General features: G+C 38.2%; 1 protein-coding gene across 2 annotated transcripts in view; it reads left to right on the forward strand.

The window, feature by feature from the left end:
• Positions 1 to 23,555, forward strand: part of LOC135708411 (hemicentin-1-like) — a 404,140-nt gene that overhangs the window by 351,582 nt on the left and 29,003 nt on the right. For both annotated transcript variants that reach the window (XM_065230515.1, XM_065230522.1), the window contains exons 10-15: positions 4,578 to 4,747; positions 9,137 to 9,260; positions 9,806 to 9,966; positions 11,192 to 11,333; positions 21,233 to 21,356; positions 21,536 to 21,774. In XM_065230515.1, the coding sequence (XP_065086587.1) occupies positions 4,578 to 4,747; positions 9,137 to 9,260; positions 9,806 to 9,966; positions 11,192 to 11,333; positions 21,233 to 21,356; positions 21,536 to 21,774 (960 nt within the window). The remainder of the gene's footprint in view (positions 1 to 4,577; positions 4,748 to 9,136; positions 9,261 to 9,805; positions 9,967 to 11,191; positions 11,334 to 21,232; positions 21,357 to 21,535; positions 21,775 to 23,555) is intronic.

Consider the following 23,555-nt stretch of genomic DNA (forward strand, 5'->3'; position numbering starts at 1 on the left):
ACCTATAGGTACGAAGGTTTATTATCTTGCGTTTTTTTTATAATATGTTAATTTGTTAAGGCAAAATCTCAGAAGCTTCACGAAACATCTTGTCCATATTGTGTACGCAAGTCAAATTAACTTTTTCATTCTTAGTATATATGCAAAAATGCTTCGTTTTGGCACCTATAATGAAGCCCTTATTTGTGTTTAACATAATTCAAGACCAACAATTGAAATTGCCTTAACTCCATTTTGTTAACAAACTTTGTAAGGCCATTTTCTCGCGAACCGAAGTCTGCAAAGGCAAACCAACATAATGAACAGGTAGGATAAATTCTCCTCTACCCGATTGTGGTTAAGGTTTGCAAATGTAGTTTTCGGTTCACGAGAAAATGGCCTTACAAGGTTTGTTTACAAAATGGAGTTAAGGCCATTTCAATTATTGGTCTTGAATTCATTAATGTTAAAACTTCTAGCGCTCTGAGTATGCTTCCTTCAAATTTCCGGTCATCGACAAAGTTACTCAGTTAAATATGAGTAATAGGGTGGGTCAACTTTAGAACCCCATGCTTTCCACTTCTTTTTCGATCTGTATTGAGGTCCCCAACAACAAATTTAACGAATTTGGTTATGACCTGCATTTGCGGATGAATCCATGCTTATGCACCTCTTATAATATCAGCGTCACTAGCTCACTGATCGTCTCTCCACTTGCGTTGCAGCTCCGACAGTATTTGGGCGACTATCCTGCTGACGGCATCCTAGGGTCCTCCTCTCGACACATTTTCTCGACGACATTCTCTGCGCTATGGGCAGGCATCTCCCTTCGCACTACTTCTAATCGAGGACAGTCGAAGACCACGTGCTCTGGCATTTCGTCCATATTTCCACACTACGGCAGAGAGGTGACGTTGAGTGACCGAACCGACTTACTGAAGCGACCATGACCAGACATGAACCGCGTTAGGTCCAAGTTTACCTTTCCATGCTTCCTGTTCACCCAAGTTGCATACTGCTTCCGACGAGATGGTTCTGTACGCACAAACGACTCACATGGCCATGAGCCGGAACGTACTGCTCAGTTTCCTTTAGTTCTGTTTCGTTTCCAGCGCTGCAACCCAGGCTGGACCTCCATACCTCAGTATCGACAACAACACACTGACCAAAAGACGCCTCTTGCTTCTGCTGGGGCCAGAGTTGTTCGGCATGATTCTAGGTTTCGCGTTGATGGCCTTCGCCGCCTTCTCGCAGGCGTATTCGACGTGGCTATTGAAGTTTAGCCGGTCGTCGACCATAACTCCCAGGTATTTCAGTACGCGATTCGAGGCTATGGTGTGCTCTCCGATGGTGATTTTTGCCCACTGCACCGGTTCGCAGTTACAGACTAAAAGCCATCCAGTTGGATGCCACCTCTTCCAGCGCCTCACCTGTTACCGACAAGACGTCGTCGTCCGCAAAGCCAACAATCTTAATTCCTTTCGGCCACTTCAGCGTTACAACGTCGTGCTTACGCTAACATCCCGATCCACAACGTTGGACCAAGGATGGAGCATTGTGGAACTGCCACCGTGATCCTAATTATTTTCTGTCCCTTGTCTGTCTCGTAGACCAGAACCCGGTCCTGGAAGTAGCTCTTTAGAATCCTGCACACATAGTCATGGACCCTCATTATTTGCATTCATTCTTATGATGGATTCCCAGCTGGCGCTATAGAACACATTATTGACCTCGATCGTTATCACGGCGCAATATCTCCTCTCCATTTCTGTTTAGACGCCTTCTCGGCTTTCTCGACCACAATCCAAATTGCATCCATCGTTGCTTTTCCCTTCTGGAATTTGAACTGTCTCTCCGACAATCCGTGCTAACTATCCGTGCATTTCATCAGCCTGTTTAGGAAGATCCTCTCCAAGAGGTTTCCGAGTGTATCCAACAGGCTTATACGATGTTGGATCCCCCGGTGGTTACCCGAGCAAAGTCCAGCATCAAAATGACAGCAAATTGAAATCAAGTTTTGATATCAACATCAATCTGAAATCATAATTTGATTTCAGTTTACGCAATTGACAAATTTGATACCAAATTTTGTTTTCATTTTGCTGTACATTTGCTCTTCAAAAATATGTTGTTGCGGGTTTTTTTTTTCATTGCCTTAGCATAACATCAAATTGAATACTTGTTTTGTTATTAACAGGAAAAGTTGATATCAAATTTAGTTTTCAGTTTGCTCTCACTGATAGCAGAAATAGTTTTCAATGTGATGTCACAGGAAGATTTGTTTGCTCTCAATTTTGATATTTTAACCGTTAAAATGACCAAAACGACAGCTACCTGAGTAATCATTATCAAAGAAATCATAACATCAAATTTAGATTTCAATTTGATCTCAGACTTTGCTCGGGTAGCTTCTAGCTTCTGCATCTTCCACCTGTCAGGTAAATAACTCTTTGCCAGGCATTTCTGCAGCTCCATACAGAACATGACCGGCGACGCTTGGACCGCCGCTTTCAACGCCACGTTGGGGATTCCGTCTGGACCGGGAGCTTTCGTCACCTTCAGTTAGTTAGTTAGTCGTGCTTTAGGAAAACTCCTTCCACGATAACTTTCAGCTCCTCTGGGCACATTTTAGCGGACATCGTTGAACCTCTGATCTTCGCCATCACGACACGGTATACGGTGCCCAAGGGGTTAGCATCAGCGTCTCGACACAGCTCCTTAAAACAGTTTGACTTGCTCTGCTTTAAATTTTGTTTGAGTCCGTCTGCTAGGGACACTCCTCTACGATCTTCTATCTCTGCTTCTGTTCTTGCTCTCTGAACAAGTCTTCTGGCTCTGTTACAACTAGCGTAGAGGATGCTAAGTGCCTCTTTCCATCTGTAAGCTGGGCGCCAGCTGTTTGGCTCGGCATGGTCGTGTCACATGCCCTAACTAACGTTTCCGTCAACTCATCCGCGTTCAGATCTGCGGGACTGCTGTCCACACGGAATGTTTTAATGAAAAGATCCTTGTCGAAAGTCTTCGTCTTTTACTTCCGGTCACAAGTGCTCGTCCTCTGTATTGCCACAGGATTCCGTTGACCGATGCTATACCTGTCGCTATTGGTATACTCCTCACACACTCCCAAATTCATGTTTGCAACCAGCGATGGATTGCAGAAAGTGACATCAATAATGGATTCCCTGCCGTCTCTGCGAAAAGTACTGACGGTGCCATCGTTGGACAGCCTAACTTCCACCTTTGACAGAGCTTCCAGTAGGCTGTATCCTCTTGCGTAGGTACATCTGCTTCTCCATTCCACTGCCCTAGCATTGAAGTCTACATCTCGTGGCACTGCTCCATCGGGTGCGTAGCAAAAGCATATGAAGAATCCGTTAATTTTGGCGATCACGAAAGCTTCGTATGAGCTCGTATCACTTCTAGAATGTGATATCTGCCCATAACTTGAATTGCCACTTATGCTAATATTTGCATCAAAAAACGTCTTTCCGACAAATTTTTAATTCTATTTGTTTATGTAGGTCCAAATCAAGGTAAATGATTCATTTAAATGAAAACTTTAATTTGATGCTAAAATTGTTTAAGTTTGTGTATACATGAGGTGATTTGTTAATCCATAACTAAGGCTTTCAATTTATTCAATTTCTACTCTAAGGTGTAAAAGGAGTAAATCAATAAAAACACAAAGTTTAAAAAATTTCAACGATCAACTATTTTTAAATCTCACATCTTGTCTCTAAAATTATTCCTTCAGAGAGAGAGTGAATTTTTTTTCAATAGTGATCTTTCATTAAGGTTGATTGATTGATTTATCTTTATTAGGGAGGCTTTCAGCCTGGGGCTGGTTCGCCTCCAACTTTCATTAAGGTCTAATTCATAAATTTAAACATTGATTTTCGTCGTTCATCTTGTTCAATTAAAATAAACAGTTGATAACAACACGCGGATTAAATGATGTGCGAACTGTGTTTCCGGAAAAGTGCCCTGCTGTTATAGATGGGTTTATTGTCCAGAAAAACAAATAAAGTAGGTAGCTATACAATTTCTTTGTAAAGAACTTAAAAATGTTGAATGTTTTCCTCTCTACTCAGCTACATTTTAAAATATAAGGTGAGAGCTAACAAACGCCCTAGTAGCACACTTGACCTAGAACAGTTATGATAACTCTTATGTAAATAAAAGTAAGTTCCTTTAACTGAATGTGACCAACCTGTGCTGCTTGGGTGAATGGAAGTATTTTATGTCAGCACTACGGATGCTCAAAACTGCTAGAGAGTGTCAAATAAGTGAATTCAAAGAACAGAGCACAAATAAACTTTTTTAATTGGGACTTTTTTTGGAAATTTACCTTTATATGTTTCAATTCAGCTCCCAAACGGCACCATTTTTATATAGACAAACCATAAAGCAGCAATAATTGCTTTTTTCAATGTTCATCCTCCGATGTATACATACTCATGCACGCATTTAAACACTTAATCAAGACACTACATTCCGGACTATTCCAGAATGTTCACCCTCAGAGGTTCTGTTCTATTCAACAATTGCACTTTTCCAACTTTGCTCTACATTGTGTCGGTGTGTTTTATCAATTGCAGATGCACCCGTTTGCGCAACGGACCGTGAAGAACTGCTCGGTGCACTCAAGCACGAAACACTGCAACTCAAGTGTGAGGTGGATGCATCTCCCCCGGCAGAATCCTTTCATTGGACGTTCAACTCATCCGGCGAGCAAACAGAGCTACCGGCGAGACTTCATTCCAGTGAGGTAAGTTTTTTCACCCGTTTATTTTTCCATCCCATCTTCGATCTCCGAGAAGGCTCACGAGGGAAGAGTGATAGTTAATTATCTCACTGACAGACGCTCCACATACCAGCGGCACTGTTATTAGAAATGTCGAATAAATTGTCATTTTCTAATTGAAAAAGAAGAGCTCCGCTGGCTGCTAGAAATTGAAAAATTAAATTGCCGAAAAAAAAGTCAGCCTATTCATCCAACTTGTTAATCGAAATGAGGCAAAAAGTGGTCTTCCTTTATTTTCTGTGGACGTGTTCGGGCTTTTTCAAGAATGAATATAAAATTAAGTTTCATGAAGAGCCAGTCGGGAAGGTGGCAAAAAATGTGCAGAGTGGAATGCAAAATAAAAAAAAAAAATATCCGCTTTCTTATGAGCACGCTAACAAAAGTCCTTGGACAATTTTCACACTCTTTTGAAGTTTGCCTTCCCCGCCGCCTTATTCTTCATTTTTTTTTCGATGGGTGTTTGCAGCTACCCTTTTGTCGGTTCTTATTATTATCCTTCCGGGGCTTTCCTTCTTATTATGCGATGAGATTTTTTCATCTCCTTGTTTCGTCTCCCCGTGGAACTATGATGGTTGCGCTAGCGCGTGTAAAGTTTTCCTTTATTATACGTCGATCAGGGTGGTGAATTTTCTTCATGCAAGCTGAAGCAAGAGTCCACTTTAATTTTGCCCTCAACGTTTCCAAAGGTTGTCAGATTTTTGTTGCAATTGTGCTCTTAAGTGTTAATGAGAAAATATTACCTAGACAAAAGGCAAATGGAATGCAATGGTTGTTTGGTGTTTTTCTTCAGCATGTTCTAGTTTGAGCGTGTGCCTCTCAGATCAAAATGTTAAGCATATATGTGTAATTTTAAAATTGAGCATTATTTTTTTAAATTTGCGTTGGATTAAAAGTATCACATCTTCGTTCTGTGCTCCGGTAATGTCATCAACAGCGGTGTTGTACGAATTAGTGATACGTAAATGACGGCGACGCACAGTGTGTCATGAACTAGCCTTCGACTAAAACGCACGTTAATAAAGTATTAAAAAAACAAATAATGTATTGTTATTCATACTACTCAGGAATGTTTGTGGATGCCTTTTGCTATATAACCAGTACATTAATTTTGCATATTGACACGATCCAATTTTGGCACGTTCCGTTTTTAATGCATTAGGTAGCATAAACCAAAAAAAACTGGAAAATTCGAGCGCAAGTAAAGTGATTTCATTAAGTAAACCTAAGAAAATGTCAGAATGCAATGTATGGACTTTATTGACAGGTTCATAGGAATTTTAGGTGGATCCAGCGTAAATCCTTGATGAATATTTAAAATTTCGAGGGTACTCACTGAATTTTGTTTCCACCAGCTCAGCATTCCTTTGCCGAGATTTTCACAGACGACTGCTATGCAATAAGTTTTATTGACATCTCATTAAATATGACATGAGACTCAGGAACACATTTTCCGGACCCAGCAACCAGCGTCATATTTGTTGAGATTTAAACAACATATATTTGCCAGGAACTTATCTGTGCAAATCTTGTCATACCGTATTTGAAATGGCGAACGTTAAAGTATATTTTGCAGTGTTGTGATAAATATTAGCTGTGGTGTCGCGTCGACATGTGCAACCTGTAGACGACACAGGGGTAAATAATTAAAAAAAAAATACGTTTAGATTTTTATAGAATTTATGGTCACCATTATAGCTGTACTTCTTTACTCCAGACCACAAGTGACCACTAATACACCATTTTATGGTAAGGCTCAATTAAATCTTCGACCTTGGTTTGCTTTAAATTAAATTAAAATTGGATTAAATTAAGTTCGGATGGTTTGCCTTGGTTTCTAAACATGTCGATATCATTAACCATGAGCGACCAACCACCATGCTGGTCGATACTAATATACGGCTTACAGTGAGCGAGTAACGGTTCCATAACAACGAGTTCGAACAATTTAGCAACAGCGCTAAGCAAAGTACCTGCCTGCAGATTTCATTACCTGATAATAGAAAACTAAAGTTGGTGTTGTGATTTCCCTGATAATAATTATTTTTTTAACGCTTAGTATATCAATATTGTGAGCAACAACAATATTCTTTTGGCATCTCATTAAAATCTGTGATCCGATTAAACTTTGCATCCGTTAGTAACACGTCGCGCCAAGTGACAGCCAAATATATTTTCAGATGTTCACCATTGTGTGGTGAACTGGAAATAATGCTCTTGCCTTTTTCAACGACATGCCCAGTGCTCTTCGAGGCGCAAGGCTTAGTGCACAAGTCTCGTCGAGATCGTCTTGCAATTTTTGTCATCATTTTGAATTTTTGTCCAGAATGAATGAGAAACAAACAATATGCAGCTTGACACATGCTCATCGACCATCGAAAAAGCTTTAGAAAGGTTGGGCAGGCCTGGTCTAGAAAGACGATTTAGGGGAAAATATGTCAACGCTTAAATTTATTGCGATATTATTTTAATGTAAAAATTTTAAGTTGGCAAACTTTTCTTTTAAGACGTCGAAGAACGCATTTTATAATTTTAAACATCTAATGATTGCTCACTGTTCTTCATCAGCAGTTCTTTCGGTCGATGCGTCGTCGACTTTGGCAAGCAACCGTTTAGTCACAAACGAAGTTTGTTTGTGGTTCAGTGGTGCACATTACCGCCTCCCAGTGTTTCTTCCCTGGACTAACCGAATATTGACTTGCTTGATTTACAGCAAACGCAATATCTGGTCTCGTTGCTTGTGCCGAGTACAATAAGTAATCTACTGCTTTTTAAGGGACATATCGCATTTCAGCGATTTCTTCAGGTGTTTTAGGGCACATCGACTTGTCGAGTCTTGTACTAGGATCTATGGGAGTTGCGACAGGTTTAGAGTCCGTCAAGTTAAACTTCTTCAGTATCTCTTCAATATAGGCCTGTTGATCAAGAAATAGTTCCAGACAAAATTTTGCTTCTCCAAGGTTCTTAATTTTAAAGTTGGAATTCAGGAATGTCTTCAATTTGTCCTTCATTCGTGGATCATTCGTGAAAACCAAGAAATGGTTCACGTAGATTGTCACGAATAGCATCCTTAGATCCACACTTGAACGAACAAAGTCGTGCAAAGCTTCATTTCCCTAAAAAAATTTGTATGAATCCATTTTTGGAATAGTTCAATCATTTGGGTTATCGTTCTGGTATGGTATTTTTTATTAGGGTTAACTGCGTGTTCCACACTCTGCTTGATTGCTTCAACACCTTTACAAAACTTACAAACTTGTGTTGTACTGGTTACAAAGCCTTCGTGTTGTTCCTTGTAGATATCTTCGTCTTTTAGTTGCCCTTGTAAAAACGCTGATACCGCATTAAGTTGCTCAATGTTGAGATCATACTGGGCCGCTAACGCCATCAGGAATGAATGGTGGAATATTGCACCACCGGAGAGAAGACTTCGTTGTAGTTGATCCCGGCTCTCTGAGAACAACCCTTTATCACCAGTCGCGCTTTGTATCGCTCGATTTCACCGTCAGCTCCTCGTTTGGTCTTGAAGACCCATTTGCTGCGGATCGCCTTCCTGCCACGTGCTAGATCAGTGAGAATCCAGATGTCGTTTTCATCTAGAGCACACATTTCCTCTCGCATAGCTCAGTGATGATGATCGGCACGTTCCAGTGCGTCAGTGTAACTTGTTGGATCTCCATTCATGCCCTATGGATCATTATATTCATCATCAGTGTGAATATTCGATAATCACCGAGGGCTAATCACACGGCAGCATGTCTTACCGTCTTAGAAGCTGCAAGTGGACTGTGCAGAGACAATGGCGGTACCAACGATGCCTGGTCGAGTGCTAGATCGCTCTGGACCGAAATCACTCACACATTCATATTCATCTAGCTACGAGGTGAACAGGGCGATGCGCTGGATGGTTTCTCCCGAGTTTAGCACATGTTACATTACTGTATTTGCAACTTGTGTAGGCATTTATGTAAAAATTTAAAAATCAAAGCAAAAACGCTGAACCATGCCTTTTTTTTAAATTAATCGGACTTAATTCGAACGCTTGTCAACCGAAGCGAGAAGCTGGCTTTGATCACTAATAGTCATAATGAATACCATATTTACCTTTCCCTTCAACACTAAACTACTGAAAAATCTCATCTTTAATTGTGGCACACAAAAAAACAGGGTGCCAAATACTAAGCGAATTTTTGATGAAAGAAATACTTACCTAAAATTTTTGGATGGTGTAATTTGACGTTCCATTTCCTTTTCTCTCTTTTTTCATCCTACCTGTCGTTATACTGAATAAAATCACCGGTTCAACCGACGCCCGCAAAATACATCCACGGCCAACGCAAAACACAAACACATAAGACCGGCTTATCACGGCTTAATTACACACCTACGTCTGACCTGGACTACGGAACGATATCATGCTGGGGACGAAACGCCATTGGAGAGCAAAAAACGCCGTGTGTATTTCAAGTAGTAGCAGCAGGTAAGTGAGGAAATACGAGACCAATTCAGTTGACTCGTTCCTAAAAGTGCACTCCAACGAGAAAAACGAGGGTCTTAGCGTTGACAAAAAAAAGAGTACTTACAACCCAAACCCACGTCAAGTTACGCTCTTAACGGAGTTTGGAACACCGAACGAAGAATGTCAGAAAAGCAAGCCGAAACATGATTCAAGGAGATAAATCAAAATTTAATTAGATCGCTTTTTAATCTACACTCGGCTGCTCTTTAAATGGCACCACTCCGGATGACTGATGGTTCGCCTCAAATGCGCGGTTTGCTCTTCCTGTACAAACACTTGGTGGTCGGTGGCTGTGGTCTTCAGACGTTTCCCGTTGCCGTTTTCTGCAACATCAAAGACTTTGCTCGCGCGCAATAAGTGTTTGTGCAAAGGGTTAACCGTGCAAGTGGAGGAAGAAAAAAAAAAGCACACAGAAATATCCAGCGCTAGATTCTGTACATAATCCTCTTTTTTTGTAGCCTTACTCTAACTCGGTTGATACCACTTTCTCTGCCAACATCCAACAGGGCGACCTTTTGCTCTTCAAAACTGCACGATATCCAACCAATCTTCCGATTCGTTACACATCGAATGCATCGAGGGTTTCGATGGTGGCTTGCCTCAGATGTTCCTGCTAGAGCTGGTTGAAGTTCCTGCCCTGAAGCTAGTTAGAAATTTAAGTTTACAGGTAAGGATAACACTATGTCATGTTCTTTTCAGGCTAGGTGATGGGATTTTATCATTGGAAAATGGCCAATGGGACGTGCCTGTTTGCTCTTACCTGCTTATGATTGTCTGCTTCCTACGCTTGTTGCCTTTTTGAAGAATGACAACAATTTAAAAACATATAATATGCCTCTCGAATGCTTCAACATGCACAAACATGTTGAAAACATCAAGATCATTCGTGAATATGCTGTAATTTAGCTCGACTGCTCTTGGGTTAAAACCAGTTAGAGATTCTATCCTGGTTCTTCCCGACATTTTTTCGTTTTAAGAGAGATTTATTTCGTTCAAATTTCGTTGACTAACCGAGCAAAAAACCGGTTGTAGGTTTATTTCAAAAAGAAAAGAAATAAAACAATTTTAACATTTTTAGGAAGTAGAAAAAACATATAGAAAGTGTTAATACATGGAAATTGCAATAATTAATTAATAACCCACTAATTAATTTCGGGAAAATTTACGTTTCTCGTTTTGCACCTATTGAGATGAGAAACAACAATATTCCTACACAGCGCAAAATAGCTTGGGTAATGCTCTTCGTTACCTTATACTACTACATGTTAACGGTTGATAAAACCGTTCAAAATCTCATTATTTTTTATAATAAGCTTTTGTCAACCCATCAAGCATCACTCACTTCGGCCAAGAAATACATTTCATCCAACAATTATTTTTTATTATAAGCTGTCACATCGCGTCAACGATCAGTCGCTCTAATTGCGATGCTTTTGCTTCCATTAGTTACCACTCGGTTCCTCTTCAACAAAGTACTACAATTCAACGAGCATGATAGAAAAAATTCAAAATAAAACTTCCCACTGTGTAGCACCATCTCCATCCTCTTTCCATCCACGATGTCTGGCGGTACCAGCTAGTTTTTATCCATTCCAGTGTATTTTCCACAATAAAGTTCATACTCTGTTATTGACGCTGTTGCTTTCATTCGAGATGCAACTCTTCCTGGTGTGCTTCATGCTCGGAATAACGAGTTTCCTTGTTGTTTTCAATTGTTCCAACTGCATTACCCATTCCCGGAAACTGTTATTATCATCGTGCTCATCTACCACCCACTCCCACCTGCGGATCCTTTCGCCTTTTCCGGTCTCAACCCAACCCTACGCTGACATGGTTGACTTCAACCACTATACTAAACATTTTTATCATTCTGTTTCTCGCCTCTCTTCCAGCATCCTCCGGTGCAATTTTTCTTAGATAATCTAGAGCCGGGAACGTCGTACCGTATCATCTTGTTTGCAGCAAATGCGAAAGGTCGCTCCGAGCCGGTGATAGTAGATGATATCACCTTCAAGGGAGTGGCCAAGTATACTGGTGAGTAGATTTGGGTTCAACCATACAAATCGTGCTGATGTATTTTCACACCGTCCACAGGGCAGGCTTCCGTAACACCTGCGCTGCGTGACCGTGTTGTATGTATGTGTGCATGTTTGGAGGACTGAGCGAAAAAGGACAGTGGCTGCTGTTGATGATATCTGCCGTGACATGGCTAGTATTTCATTCGTTGTTCACCACCAGATCTCCGTCTGTGATAGATGAGTGGTTTTCCTCGCCTCATTTAAATGGACTCGGGAGAATAATAGTGTAGCCAGATTTTAATTTACATTACCTGGCTGGTCGAATCTTCATAGCACAGTAAGAAAACAGGTTTATTTCATTTCATTTTTGGACTGAAGTACAGTACTGTTCGATATAATAGTAGCGCAGGCCAAATTTCATACAAAATGGCTTACTTTGACATGTTGCAGCATTGTTCTGGTAGTGTATATAGAGCAGAAATTTCTACGACAGAACTACATATGCTGAATTTAACGAAATACACTATTCGTTCGCTTACTGAACAATACTCTTTGATTATTTTTTTTCTTCACAATACCAGCTTATCGTTGACATACACAGATAAAAATTCTGAATATTAATTGCGATGTAAACATTCATTCACGTAAATTTGTATTTCATCTCATGCAACCGAGCAACTTGTAAACAAAGTTGTTTACAAAGATAGGCTTTTGTATACAATATTTGCTACATTGCATGAAATGAGTCAGAACTTTACATGATATATAATGTAAACGTATATGATATGTGACGCTCCATTTATGTGCATCATATTGAACAGAAATTTACACTACTTTTTCGAACTGTGTATATCAAACATTGAATAGCTTGCACCTTATTGTTAGCAGTTGTCAAAGATGAACTGAAGAAATATGTGATTTTTTGTAAAAATCAACAAGTCTCTTTCTGTTAGCGAACGTTTAGTGAATTACATTTTTTGAAGCACCTGCCGTAAAGTGGAATGTTAGGTAAATTTATTCGCATACATAACAGTTTTTGAATCAAAAACTTGTGTTAAGCAAATATTTCGACAACTATACACGTACACTTGTTAATAAAGGGGTGATGCTGTACCTTATGAATATCGAAAAATTGAGCAAGAACACATTTTCAAATTTGCTAATTGATTAAATTGATTTTTGAGGGTCATTAGTGTCTTATATTCAAACTAGAATAAATCGTAAATTATTAGTAATACAAAATTCATTCTATCCACATTTGATCCAACCAAACAGAAGTGGAAAATGGGCAGGGCTATTCTCACTAAGAATCTTGATGCAACCGGATTTTATCGCATTTTCTCTGGGACTTTCTCTAGCTACACCAAGCTCAATAGATTCGTAATCAGGTCTTGATCATTCTCCCAAAATTTGAGCTTATTAGGTTGCGATCTCCTATTGCACTGGCCCTTTAGAGGTAATATGAGAATTACTAATGGAAAAGTAAACTTTTTGTTCTCATCATCCTAACCTTTCGTCATAATGATTTACACGTAAGCTAGCAGATTATAAGATCACTTTTTCATTAAACATCGATAAAACTAATTATTTATTGATTTCGAAGCCTTGAACTTTCTGATATGATCAATCAACTGCATTGAGGGCAACACTTTTACTTGCAGTATAACATATTAATTAGCCTGGATTTTGTTACCCTATACAACAGCACAATTTTAAAACGGTCTACACTGATTGACGACAAATAAACAAAAACAAATTCTATTCCAACGTCGCCTGCTGAGCAGTTGATGGAGCATATCAGAAGAATATAATCTTCTTATTTAAATAATAAATAACTAACAAAACGTTCAATCAAAAAGTATTCCTCGGCAAAGTTGTAGCTGAAAAAATATCCTGTAAGTATAAATAGCAAGTTAACACGTAAATTGTTATGAAGAAATGCTAGGACTTTGAGAACAACAAGTTTGCTTTTCCCAAAGTAATTCCCATTTTAAATTCAAAGGGCCACCCAAATCATTTTAAAGTGGTCAAGATTGGTCAGGACCTGATATAGAAGCGATTGAGCTTGGTGGAGCAAAATCGATATTTTGAACGAGTTATCTCGACTCCTGTTTACTAATGTTAACTAATAAAACAATTTTCCATTATATGTAGCATGGAATTTAATTTCAAAGATAAATTTTCGTTAAAATTCAATAACGATACCACTTCACGCGTTTTTTGGCCCTGATACAACTAGTGCGAAAGGTGCTGAGTGCTTCGTTCCACCAGTAAGCTGGGTACAGTCTTTTCTTTGGCTCCAGTTCTCTCAGCATGGTTGTGTGACATTAGCTACACAGACAAAAATTCTGAATTTTACTGGTGATGTAAACATACATGCATGCAAATTTTCATGCATGTAAACTTCCTTTTCACGTAAGCTAGAAACTTGCAGGAAATGTCGCTTACAAAGATGAACAGTTGCATACAATATATGGAGTATATCATGATATGTCTTGTAAATTTACACGATCTACCTATAATGTAAACTTGTAGGATATATGACGCTTCTTTTATATGCATCATAGTAACGGAAATTTACACTACTTTTTTTTAACTATGTACACAGTTCGAAAAAGTAGTGTAAATTTCTGTTCAATATGATGCACATAAATGGAGCGTCACATATCATATACGTTTACATTATATATCATGTAAAGTTCTGACTCATTTCATGCAATGTAGCAAATATTGTATACAAAAGCCTATCTTTGTAAATAACTTTGTTTACAAGTTGCTCGGTTGCGTGAGATGAAATACAAATTTACGTGAATGAATGTTTACATCGCAATTAATATTCAGAATTTTTATCTGTGTAGCTAACGTTTCTGTCAAATCGTCCGCGTTAAGGTCTGAGGAACCGCTGTCCACACGGAGTGCATAAAAAAGAGATCCTTGTCGAAAGCCTTCGTCTTCCACTACCGTTTGCAAGTTCTCTTCCTCTATATCGGATCGACTGATGGTCGCTATAGGTATACCCCTTGTGCACTCTTCAGTTCATGTTTGTCAACAGCGACGGAATGCAGAATGTGACGTCAATGATGGATTCCCACACAGTTCAAAAAAGTAGTGTAAATTTCTGTTCAATATGATGCACATAAATGGAGCGTTACATATCATATACGTTTACATTACATATCATGTAAAGTTCTGACACATTTCATGCAATGTAGCAAATATTGTGTACAAAAGCCCATCTTTGTAAACAACATTGTTTGCAAGTTGCTCGGTTGCGTGAAATGAAATACAAGTCTACAAGTGACCCTTCTCCCCGCATTTCCCGCACAAATCAGATCTGTCAGGGCTTTTGCAGTTCCTCGACCTAAGCCCATGTACTTAAAGCATCTCTCCATTTACTTGGCAACCCAAGGGGTGGCTTTGAACGAGCACACTGAAAAGTAGGGCAACCTCATGCAATAACCGGTCGTAATTATGTTTGTTTAATCGTAGCCAATATATTTTTGAACAATGAGCATCAAAATTTTACTTTCAATAGTATACAGTATACAATACAGTATTAACTTAAGATTGTATGTTGATTAACCATGTGTTAAATTTGTATATTATGAGTATTTTTTTTGTATATTTGCTTCTGTAAAAAATGTCAAATTAGTGAGCTGATATCACGTTGAATATGGTAAAGTACATGTTTTATAAATAGTGAAAATTTTGAATCATAAATCATATTTAAAATCTCCTTCTCCCTCTCTCCATCCATAAAATTGTCATCCACTAGCCTCGAGAAGATCGGAAGTATTTGGTTCAATTCCTTTAACTTTAGGTTTTAGACATTAATAATGTGTAACCTAAATGATAACTTGTCTCTGTAAAGTTTATTCGATTGAGCCTGTACAAATAAAGTTATTAAAAAATATATATAATACTATTATGGGGTCATGTTAAATTTTAAATCAAATCGCTTTCAGACAGTACAAGTCCCGTATTTTAGTTAGAGCTGTCTAAGCATTATTTTCAATGTAAAAGAGAGATGTTGTAACAAAATTGCTTAGGCAAACAAAGCTTATAATAGATTTTAACTCATTTGAATATTTATTGTGTTAGGTTTTCTCGCTAAGGATGAGAACAAATGATGCAATTAAAATTAATTATTCAATTACAAATATTCAAAAATCATGTCTTTATCAAAAATTGATAGTTTTTCAATTTATTTTCATCTCTACCGCTATGCACAAAATTCAATTTATTTATTCATTTCGTCAAAGCAAAGTCGACTACATACAATGATTATTACCAGTGCTGATAAAATTAATTTATTCTACATTCAACTAAGGTGACAATGAAGACAACCTTAGCAGATAGACCAACTACCTGCATGCATTTGAATTTTGACTTATCAACATTCTTTTAGTTGAAGATGCTAATTTCAAATAACAGACTGTAGTGGTAATTTTTATACGATAGATGGAGTAGATGAAAGCATAGAGTTGATAGTTCCGTTAGAGTACGGCAGTGTGAAGATTGCATATAGATATTAGAATTGCGAGCTAGGACAACTCTTAAGGAAGGTACAAATCAGTTTTTTCATCTCTCTTTACCAAACTCCCCCTTTGGAGAGGGATGGTGAGGGGTGTCACCCACCCCCCCCCCCCCCGCCACCACTGGCAAAAATAGATGAAAACTGACCCGCTCAAGTACCAACGGTGTGTTTGAAACAGAGTATCGAAGAAAACATTTGTGTTTGTTCATTCGTGGCTGCATCATCGTCTTCGCCTGTGATGTTGCCAATATTAATATTCGTCTTCATTTTGGTGGGGGTCATTTTGAGAATCAATTGCAAAATGATTATTTTCTTTTTACACAAATATAGCACCGAAGAACATTGGGTGTTGGTTTTTACACACAGATCGATGAATAATTAATGCCTCATGCTGATTTGTTGATAATAGCGAGGTTTTAAACTCTGGGGTCAACATAATCTATTTGCCCAAAATAAAATTGATTATTTTACTTTTGAGGCTCGCTTCTGATTTTGAAAATTTGGTTTGGATAATCAAGCACTGGTGAATATCGACAAACGCGTATTCACTGATGTATAATGAACTCATTTGTTCATTTCGATCGTAAACGCAATTCATCTACACTGGGTTGATGCGCTACTCCTTAAGTGCGATGGTAAATGATATAAACAGGCACTGATTATTTAGATGTTTATTTACATACTATGCATTATAGCGGCGCCGGTGGTGTAGTGGTAAGCGTGATTGCCTCTCACCCCAGCAGACCTGGGTTCAATCCCAGTCGGCGCCGCCAGGATGTTTTGAGGCATAACATCTCTGATCACGCCTTCCTTCGGGAAGTAAAGCCGTTGGTCCGCAGTAAAGCCGTTGGTCTCCGGTTCATGAGTTGATGGGTCGATAGGTGTAGGGTCCAGGTGTGGGAACTGCCTCCCTGGCGTCGGTAGCATTGGTGCTCAGCACGGAAAGCAAGATCGACGGAAAACAAATCAATGAAAAAAATACTATGCATTATTTGGGCTATTTTCTGCATAGATTGTTCTGTACGATTTTTCAGAAAATGAATTCCGTGTTGACAGCAAGTTTTACTGTGCTAGATTTTCTTCCGAATCTGTGCGCAGTGAAATAATGTCGTTGATGACGAAAAGCATTGAAAGTTGGCGGCGCTCCTTAAGTGTTTGTATTTTGTTAAGCATTCAGCGCGCTTCATAGGGTGGTAATGAAAATGTAGTTCAATTCAATTTACATAAAGCATATAAATGGAATTGTATTTGGACATATTCTATGCGTTCTTCATGTATGGAAATGTATTGATTCCATACTGTGGTAGTATTCCAGAATTGATCTTACATATGTGGTATATATTAGCTAAATAGTGTCGAAATTATGATTGAACCTTTTAATGAAGCCAAGCATTCTGTTTGCTTTATTAATGATAGTATTATAATGTTCTACAAAAGTTAGTTTGGAGTCTAAGATTACGCCTAGATGTTTTTTTTTTTTCTATAATTTGGTTGCCCAATGATATTTTAATATGCGGTGTTTAAATTTTTAATTTCGTGTTTTCATAATTAAAAAAGTTCTGGACACGTTTTGAATTCATTCTCGACTTTGGTTGCAGTTGATTGCATAAGTTACAATAATTTTGCAAATTGGTTTCAGGGTTTTATTTTTTGTATAGTTTGTGAGCTTTCTGTTTTTTATTCTAAAAATGTTTCAGTTGTGGATTGAAACACACTGGCAGTCTTTTGTTTTGTGTTCGTCTTTTTTTTCGTTGGTACAGTTTCTAAAATTAGGCTTTGCAGAATTGAGTGAAATTTTCCTACTTCAGTGTCGACATTTCCTTCAATACTTATTATATTCTGCCAATTTATTGTGTATAGTCTACGTTTGGCTTCTTCGTAATTTCCGGCACTTTCTCGTAGTCCCAGTCGCTGGGAGTTATGTATGAAGATTGAATATTCTATTGCTGTGTGAAACACTTTATTTTTCCATAGAGGTGATACTGATGTAAACACAGAAATCTTCAGTACATTTTATAAATAAAAGGTATAAATACACGTTTTGTTGATTTTTCACATGGTTAATATAATAATATATTTTGTCGAACAATAATTGAAATGTTTTATCTTCACCTACGACTGGGGGAAAAATGATTCATTTTCAATGTCTGTAATAAAGTCAGAATTTCGTTTATTGAAGTCGCCATAAATATGCAGTTTTAATTCTTGTTCCATATTCGACATTATAGTTTCCACAATATGAAACAATAGTTCAAAAGAGTGCTTGTGGACATGTTCCGGTGGAAAATACACCGAAGAAAAAATGTGTGTTTCATCTGCAATAAGTGGTTTGACCCAGACATTTTCGAAATCTTGGTGCCTATTTGTTGTGATTTCTTCAGAAATAAAGTCAACATTGATGGCAATGAGCATTCCACCCCCAGACTTTTTCCTGTTGTGCTGGAATACAATAACATTTTTTCCAACATTTTATTCACTTCTGACGCTTTCGTCCCAGCTTGTTGGATTGTCCTGAAATTTGGATTTCAGGCTAAAATCTAACTGGAAATCTGAAAAAAATACTATTTAAAATAATAATTAATGAAAACAAATTCCATTACGACCAGCTTCGCCTCACTGTAAATCTGCGTGCCACCTTACGTTTTCTTCATCCGGATTGTCCTGCGAACGAAGGCTAGGGATGTGCAGGAAAATTTTGAAATCGATATTTATTCTCCTAACTTGCCCTAACATAGCCCTATATTCGATCATATGATTCAGTTTTCAATATGGCGTGCTCATAAAAAAACATTTTTTATAATAGCTTTTTTGTTTCTATTTTTTCGAAGAAGAGTTCTTCTTGGTAAAGAATACAAAGATTTTTTTGACTATAGAATAATCTCTTATAGGGAAAATGGATGTAATGTCGGCCTAAATGCCCCTAATTTGGGCCCATACATATCAATAATATAAATTTTCAATAGCAATCGACTAAATTTTCAATAGCAACCAAAAATAATCATTAGTACCGTCCCAATGACGCGTTCATCTGGATACAATTGATATATAGCAGATTTTTAGCGATGGGCCCAATCTGAGATCCATATGCCAACATTAGAGCCATTTCCCCTTTATAATTTCTTCAAATTTAAAAAAATCCAGGGTTGTAGCCCAGACGGAACCAATAAATTATGAGAAAAACCGAAGAAGCCGATATCTCAGAATACCAAAATAAAATGTTTAGCAAAAGTTGGTTAAAGCTGGTCACCTTGTTCACACATTTCGAAAATTGTGTAAACACTTGCGCTGGAATTACCCATATATGTAGAAAGTGGTCCCAAAAAGAATGTCGTTTGGGCAAAAAAGAGGTCGTTAAAAAGAGATGAATTTTTGACTCAACTTTTTAAGATTTTCATGAAACTTTTCAAAATTATTTGTTATGGCAGTCATTCACATTTTTGGTAAAATTCAGCCATTTAGCACCAAAACGTCACTTCTAATCGAAATGAAATTTTAAACGTCATATTCAACTTTTTTTCAATGAATCATAGCACGAAAACGTCAAAGTTATACGAAAAAATGAATTTCTAGGAAAAAATAGGGCCTGCGCTATCGACGGATTTGGATTGAAAAATTAAATGGTTCCACCCAAGATGACTTTTAAATTTATTTCCCTTTCCTTATGTGTTAGATTGAGATGAAGTGTCTCAAATTGATGTGATACTGTTATAAACATAGCACAAACATAGAAATTCAAAAATTTATCCAAAACTTCTTATACTACGATTTTTTTTTTGATTTTTAAGTGTCTTAGATATTCAATATTTAAAAAAAAATAGCATATTTAGTTTTTTTTTTTGCAAAAAATAGAATATATTGTAGAAGAACATTTTTTGTTCATTTTTTTCATTTTCATGGATTGTTTTGTCAAATACGCCATTGTGAATGATAACAAAAAATGTTGCAACGTTTTATGCAAATCGGAGAAGGACGAGCCATTTGGCGTGGAATTGCTCAATAGCTGTCGAGGCAAACCAAGTGAAATTATGATACTCTTGCTTTTAAAAGAGTGATCAGCATCCCATATTTGAATGGGATGTAAACTGATAATTCATAGATATTTTTCTATACCTACTACTAAGGGGAATACCATTTGTAAAAACAATGACCCTGTTTAACAAGTAGCAATGTTGCAGCACATAATGCTCCAATACATAACTGTACAGATGCAATGGATAGATTGCCGTTTGTTTTCTCGTCGGATCAACACGCAACAGATCTTACAAGAGGAAATTTCACTCTTGTATAACAGCGACGACATAATTTTGGAGCAACTCCTACGGGCCTCGAATTTATTGCATGTACCGTATACGCCCGTTGTACAAAAGTGCTGTATTGCATCAACTCACACTATCATTCTTGTACTAGTAATGTGTAGAAATTCTCCCTACTGATTGCTCACCTTCGTCGTCTATCCCATTTGCCTTGCGAAAGTGGGAGCAAGGGTGCATATGAAACCTGTTCTTAGTTATGAGGATGTTTTCATACCAACGCCAAACAACACTGCAGAGAATAGAGCATGGTGATCCGTACATGACTTCGGCGCCCTTCTCGATTCATATCGATGGCCAGACCGGAACTTGTTCTACTCTGAAAAGTCCCGGAAGCAAACTGCATCCTTTCATAAGTATAAATTTTCCGAGCAGTACTAATTTGTTCCGATTCCCATCATACATTCTGATACATTGCTTTTCCTGTACGGGAGCGCCTCTCATCTGTGGCTCTTCACCACGTCGCTGCATTTCAGTCTTGCATTTGAACAGAACAGACATTTTGAAAGGGAATGCTCAACGGGGAAAATGTAAACTTCTACTTTCTCTCTCGCACACTGTCGATGCTATATTTCACCAGCCAACGATAAACGGAGGAAATGTACACAAAGTATAATAATACAATTTATCATACTTGCATAACAGCAACATCACGCCACACTTGCTCGCTTGCCCTGGGAAGACTCAAGCTAGCTTTTCCGAATGTCTGTGACCACCACCACCGGTAGCAAAGGTTTCGAGCACTCATGTTCAGCTTAGGGTAGCTTTGGGGGGCAATAAAAGGCTTTATAATGCTGGTCAGGCCACAGATACAATGCAGAGTTCACATAGTGATGCACTTCACAAATGGACACTGCTATTCACACGTTTTTGTGAACTTGTCCAAATGTACTGGTATCGAAGCATTTGAGCTGTAGTTTTTCTGCGGGACGGTGTTTTCTGCATCTCTGCTACGGAATATATGTACCTACGTCCAGTCCGACACGAAAATGGCCCGAGTGAATGAGTCAGGAGAAGGCGAGTAAAAAGGCCCAAAGATAATACGTTTATATTTTCCGTGATTTATAGGTGTATCCAACGTTATGAATGTTCCTTTATCGCCAGTATTAGCCGCATTAACACTTACGGTAGCGATTCTGTTTGCCGTAGTCTGCATCGTGCTGGTGACCATCTATCGACGACACGCTAGCAAGTAAGTTCAAAAACTACCGGATAACGACCACTTTCCCGTGGCCCGGAAAATCCTTTTGTCCTATGTTGCCTCACTGTAGTATGTTTATTATTACGGCGCATTATCGTTCATCTTGTTTATGTTATTTTCTGGGCTGCTAATCATTTCCTTTGCCTTTGCCACTATCGCTGTCGTTACAGGAACTCAACCAAGAAGCTAAAGTCTGCCAAAAGCGCACATCTCACCTCGACCCCGATAGACTGCCAAATTGACTCATCTGCACACCATCATCACCATCACCATCAGACACACGACCCAAATGGCATTCAGACGCCATTGGTGGACGGAAGTGGGACTCTAGGACGACGGAGTCCGCAAATGTCTGGCGAACCACCGGACGGGGATGAAACCGATCCGGATGTTATTCCCAATCAATACGGTAAGCATTATAATAGCAACTTTCTTCATTATATGCCTTATGAAAGTTGCATGACAGGCTCACATGACAATTACCAATCTCTGTGGAGGGTGACATTTTGATGAATGATATTTCTTTGATTGTTATTATGTGAATGTGCTTTAATTGTCCCTTCGCTTATGATTGGGTAAAGCACCATGGTGAGTGGTTGGAAGGAAGCAGTTTTACACACAATCAGAGATGTAATGGCGATAGCGTGTCAGCAACAGTCATAAAGGAGTAATCGTTGTACATGGAGCTCAATTAGCACACGTTAGTTGAGCTTGATTAGTTTTACCACAGTTGATATCTTTATTTTGAAGAAGGGAAAAAGAATTAAATTGTTCCATTTGCTAACTAGGCTGAATAGGTTTTAGTAACTGTTTGAGTATAGTGCCTCGACAATGATCTCAATTTGCCATGAAATCGTTAATCATTACGCATATAAAGTTACACCTAACAGAAATATACCGCATGAAACTAAAAGGTGCATTCGATAAAAATTGCACACACATAAACCCAAGTAACCAGCAAGCTTATTAATAGTCTTATAAGGGTCCGTTTTGCTGTATAAGGCTGATATACGGCTTTAAATTTTTATATTAGTTATATACCAGCATTATACAGCACTTTTTGCAAAAGGTGGGCTTGATGGTTACTTGGGATCAGCTGTAATGTTTTGACTATTAGTATAACATGTATACGTTATTAATTAAACAATCTTCACTGAAAATTAAAAGTTATTTGGTATAAAAGGTAAAAAGTTACAGCTATGTATCTGTGTGCTATTTTTACCGAATACACCCTTTATTACCCAAGCAGCACACTTCCATCGAAATAAGTTGCTATAACATGATTGTGACTGGAATAAGTAGCACACAAGTAACCACAATTAATTAGTGGCAAGTGTGCTGCTAGAGTAACTACTACTTATTCATTAGACTGATGCAAAATTTGACTTTTTCGCTCCACAGTGCTTAAATGATTTCAAATCGGGTCGTGATTAGCCTCCAAAAGTTACAACTCATTTGGCTAGAAACAGACTTCGCACAAACCATTTGAAGTTTACATGTAAATTACTATGGGAAATCTCAAATTTGTGTTCATTGCCTTCTAGTCTTTTTCCATATTAAGCTGCAAAACAGCTCAATAGCTATTCTTATAGAAAATTTTCTAAGCTACAACTTTGCTGGAGACTGTTTCTATGTAAAACGAGACAAGAAATAGTTATTAATTATTTAAGAGATTGGTAAACTTATGACATGATCAAGCAGCTGCTCTGTAGGCAACACTGTTTTTTGCAGTGTGACATAGTAGCCATATTTTTTGTGTCCTATTCAACGCCCCAGAAACACCAATGTTGCCTGCTGAGCATGATGATAAGATTGAGCATGATGATAAGACATTAGTGCATTGAACCATTGAAAACATTCGATCCTTGCATTTAATCAAAAAGTGGTCTTAAGCAAAGTTGTAGCTGGAAAATTTCCCACAAGTAAAGTTGAAAGTTTTTGAAGCAGACCGATATGGTGAATTATTAGATAGACATGAACAAAAATCTTGGTTTTACCATAGTAATTCCCATACAAACTTCAAATGGTTTGTGCCATCTCAGTTTCTCACCAAATGGGTTTAAATTTTAAGAGGTTAGTCAGGATCCGATTTGGAATCGTTTAAGTATTGTGGAGCGAAAATTTCAAATTTTGTATCACTCTATTATTCATCTTCTTAGCTACTACCACCCAACAGGAACATTACGGCAG

This window comes from Ochlerotatus camptorhynchus, unplaced genomic scaffold (assembly GCF_037179485.1).
Source record: "Ochlerotatus camptorhynchus isolate MF236.1 unplaced genomic scaffold, CSIRO-AGI_Acam_v1.1 ptg000028l, whole genome shotgun sequence".
In the NCBI taxonomy this organism is placed as follows: Eukaryota; Metazoa; Arthropoda; class Insecta; order Diptera; family Culicidae; genus Ochlerotatus; species Ochlerotatus camptorhynchus.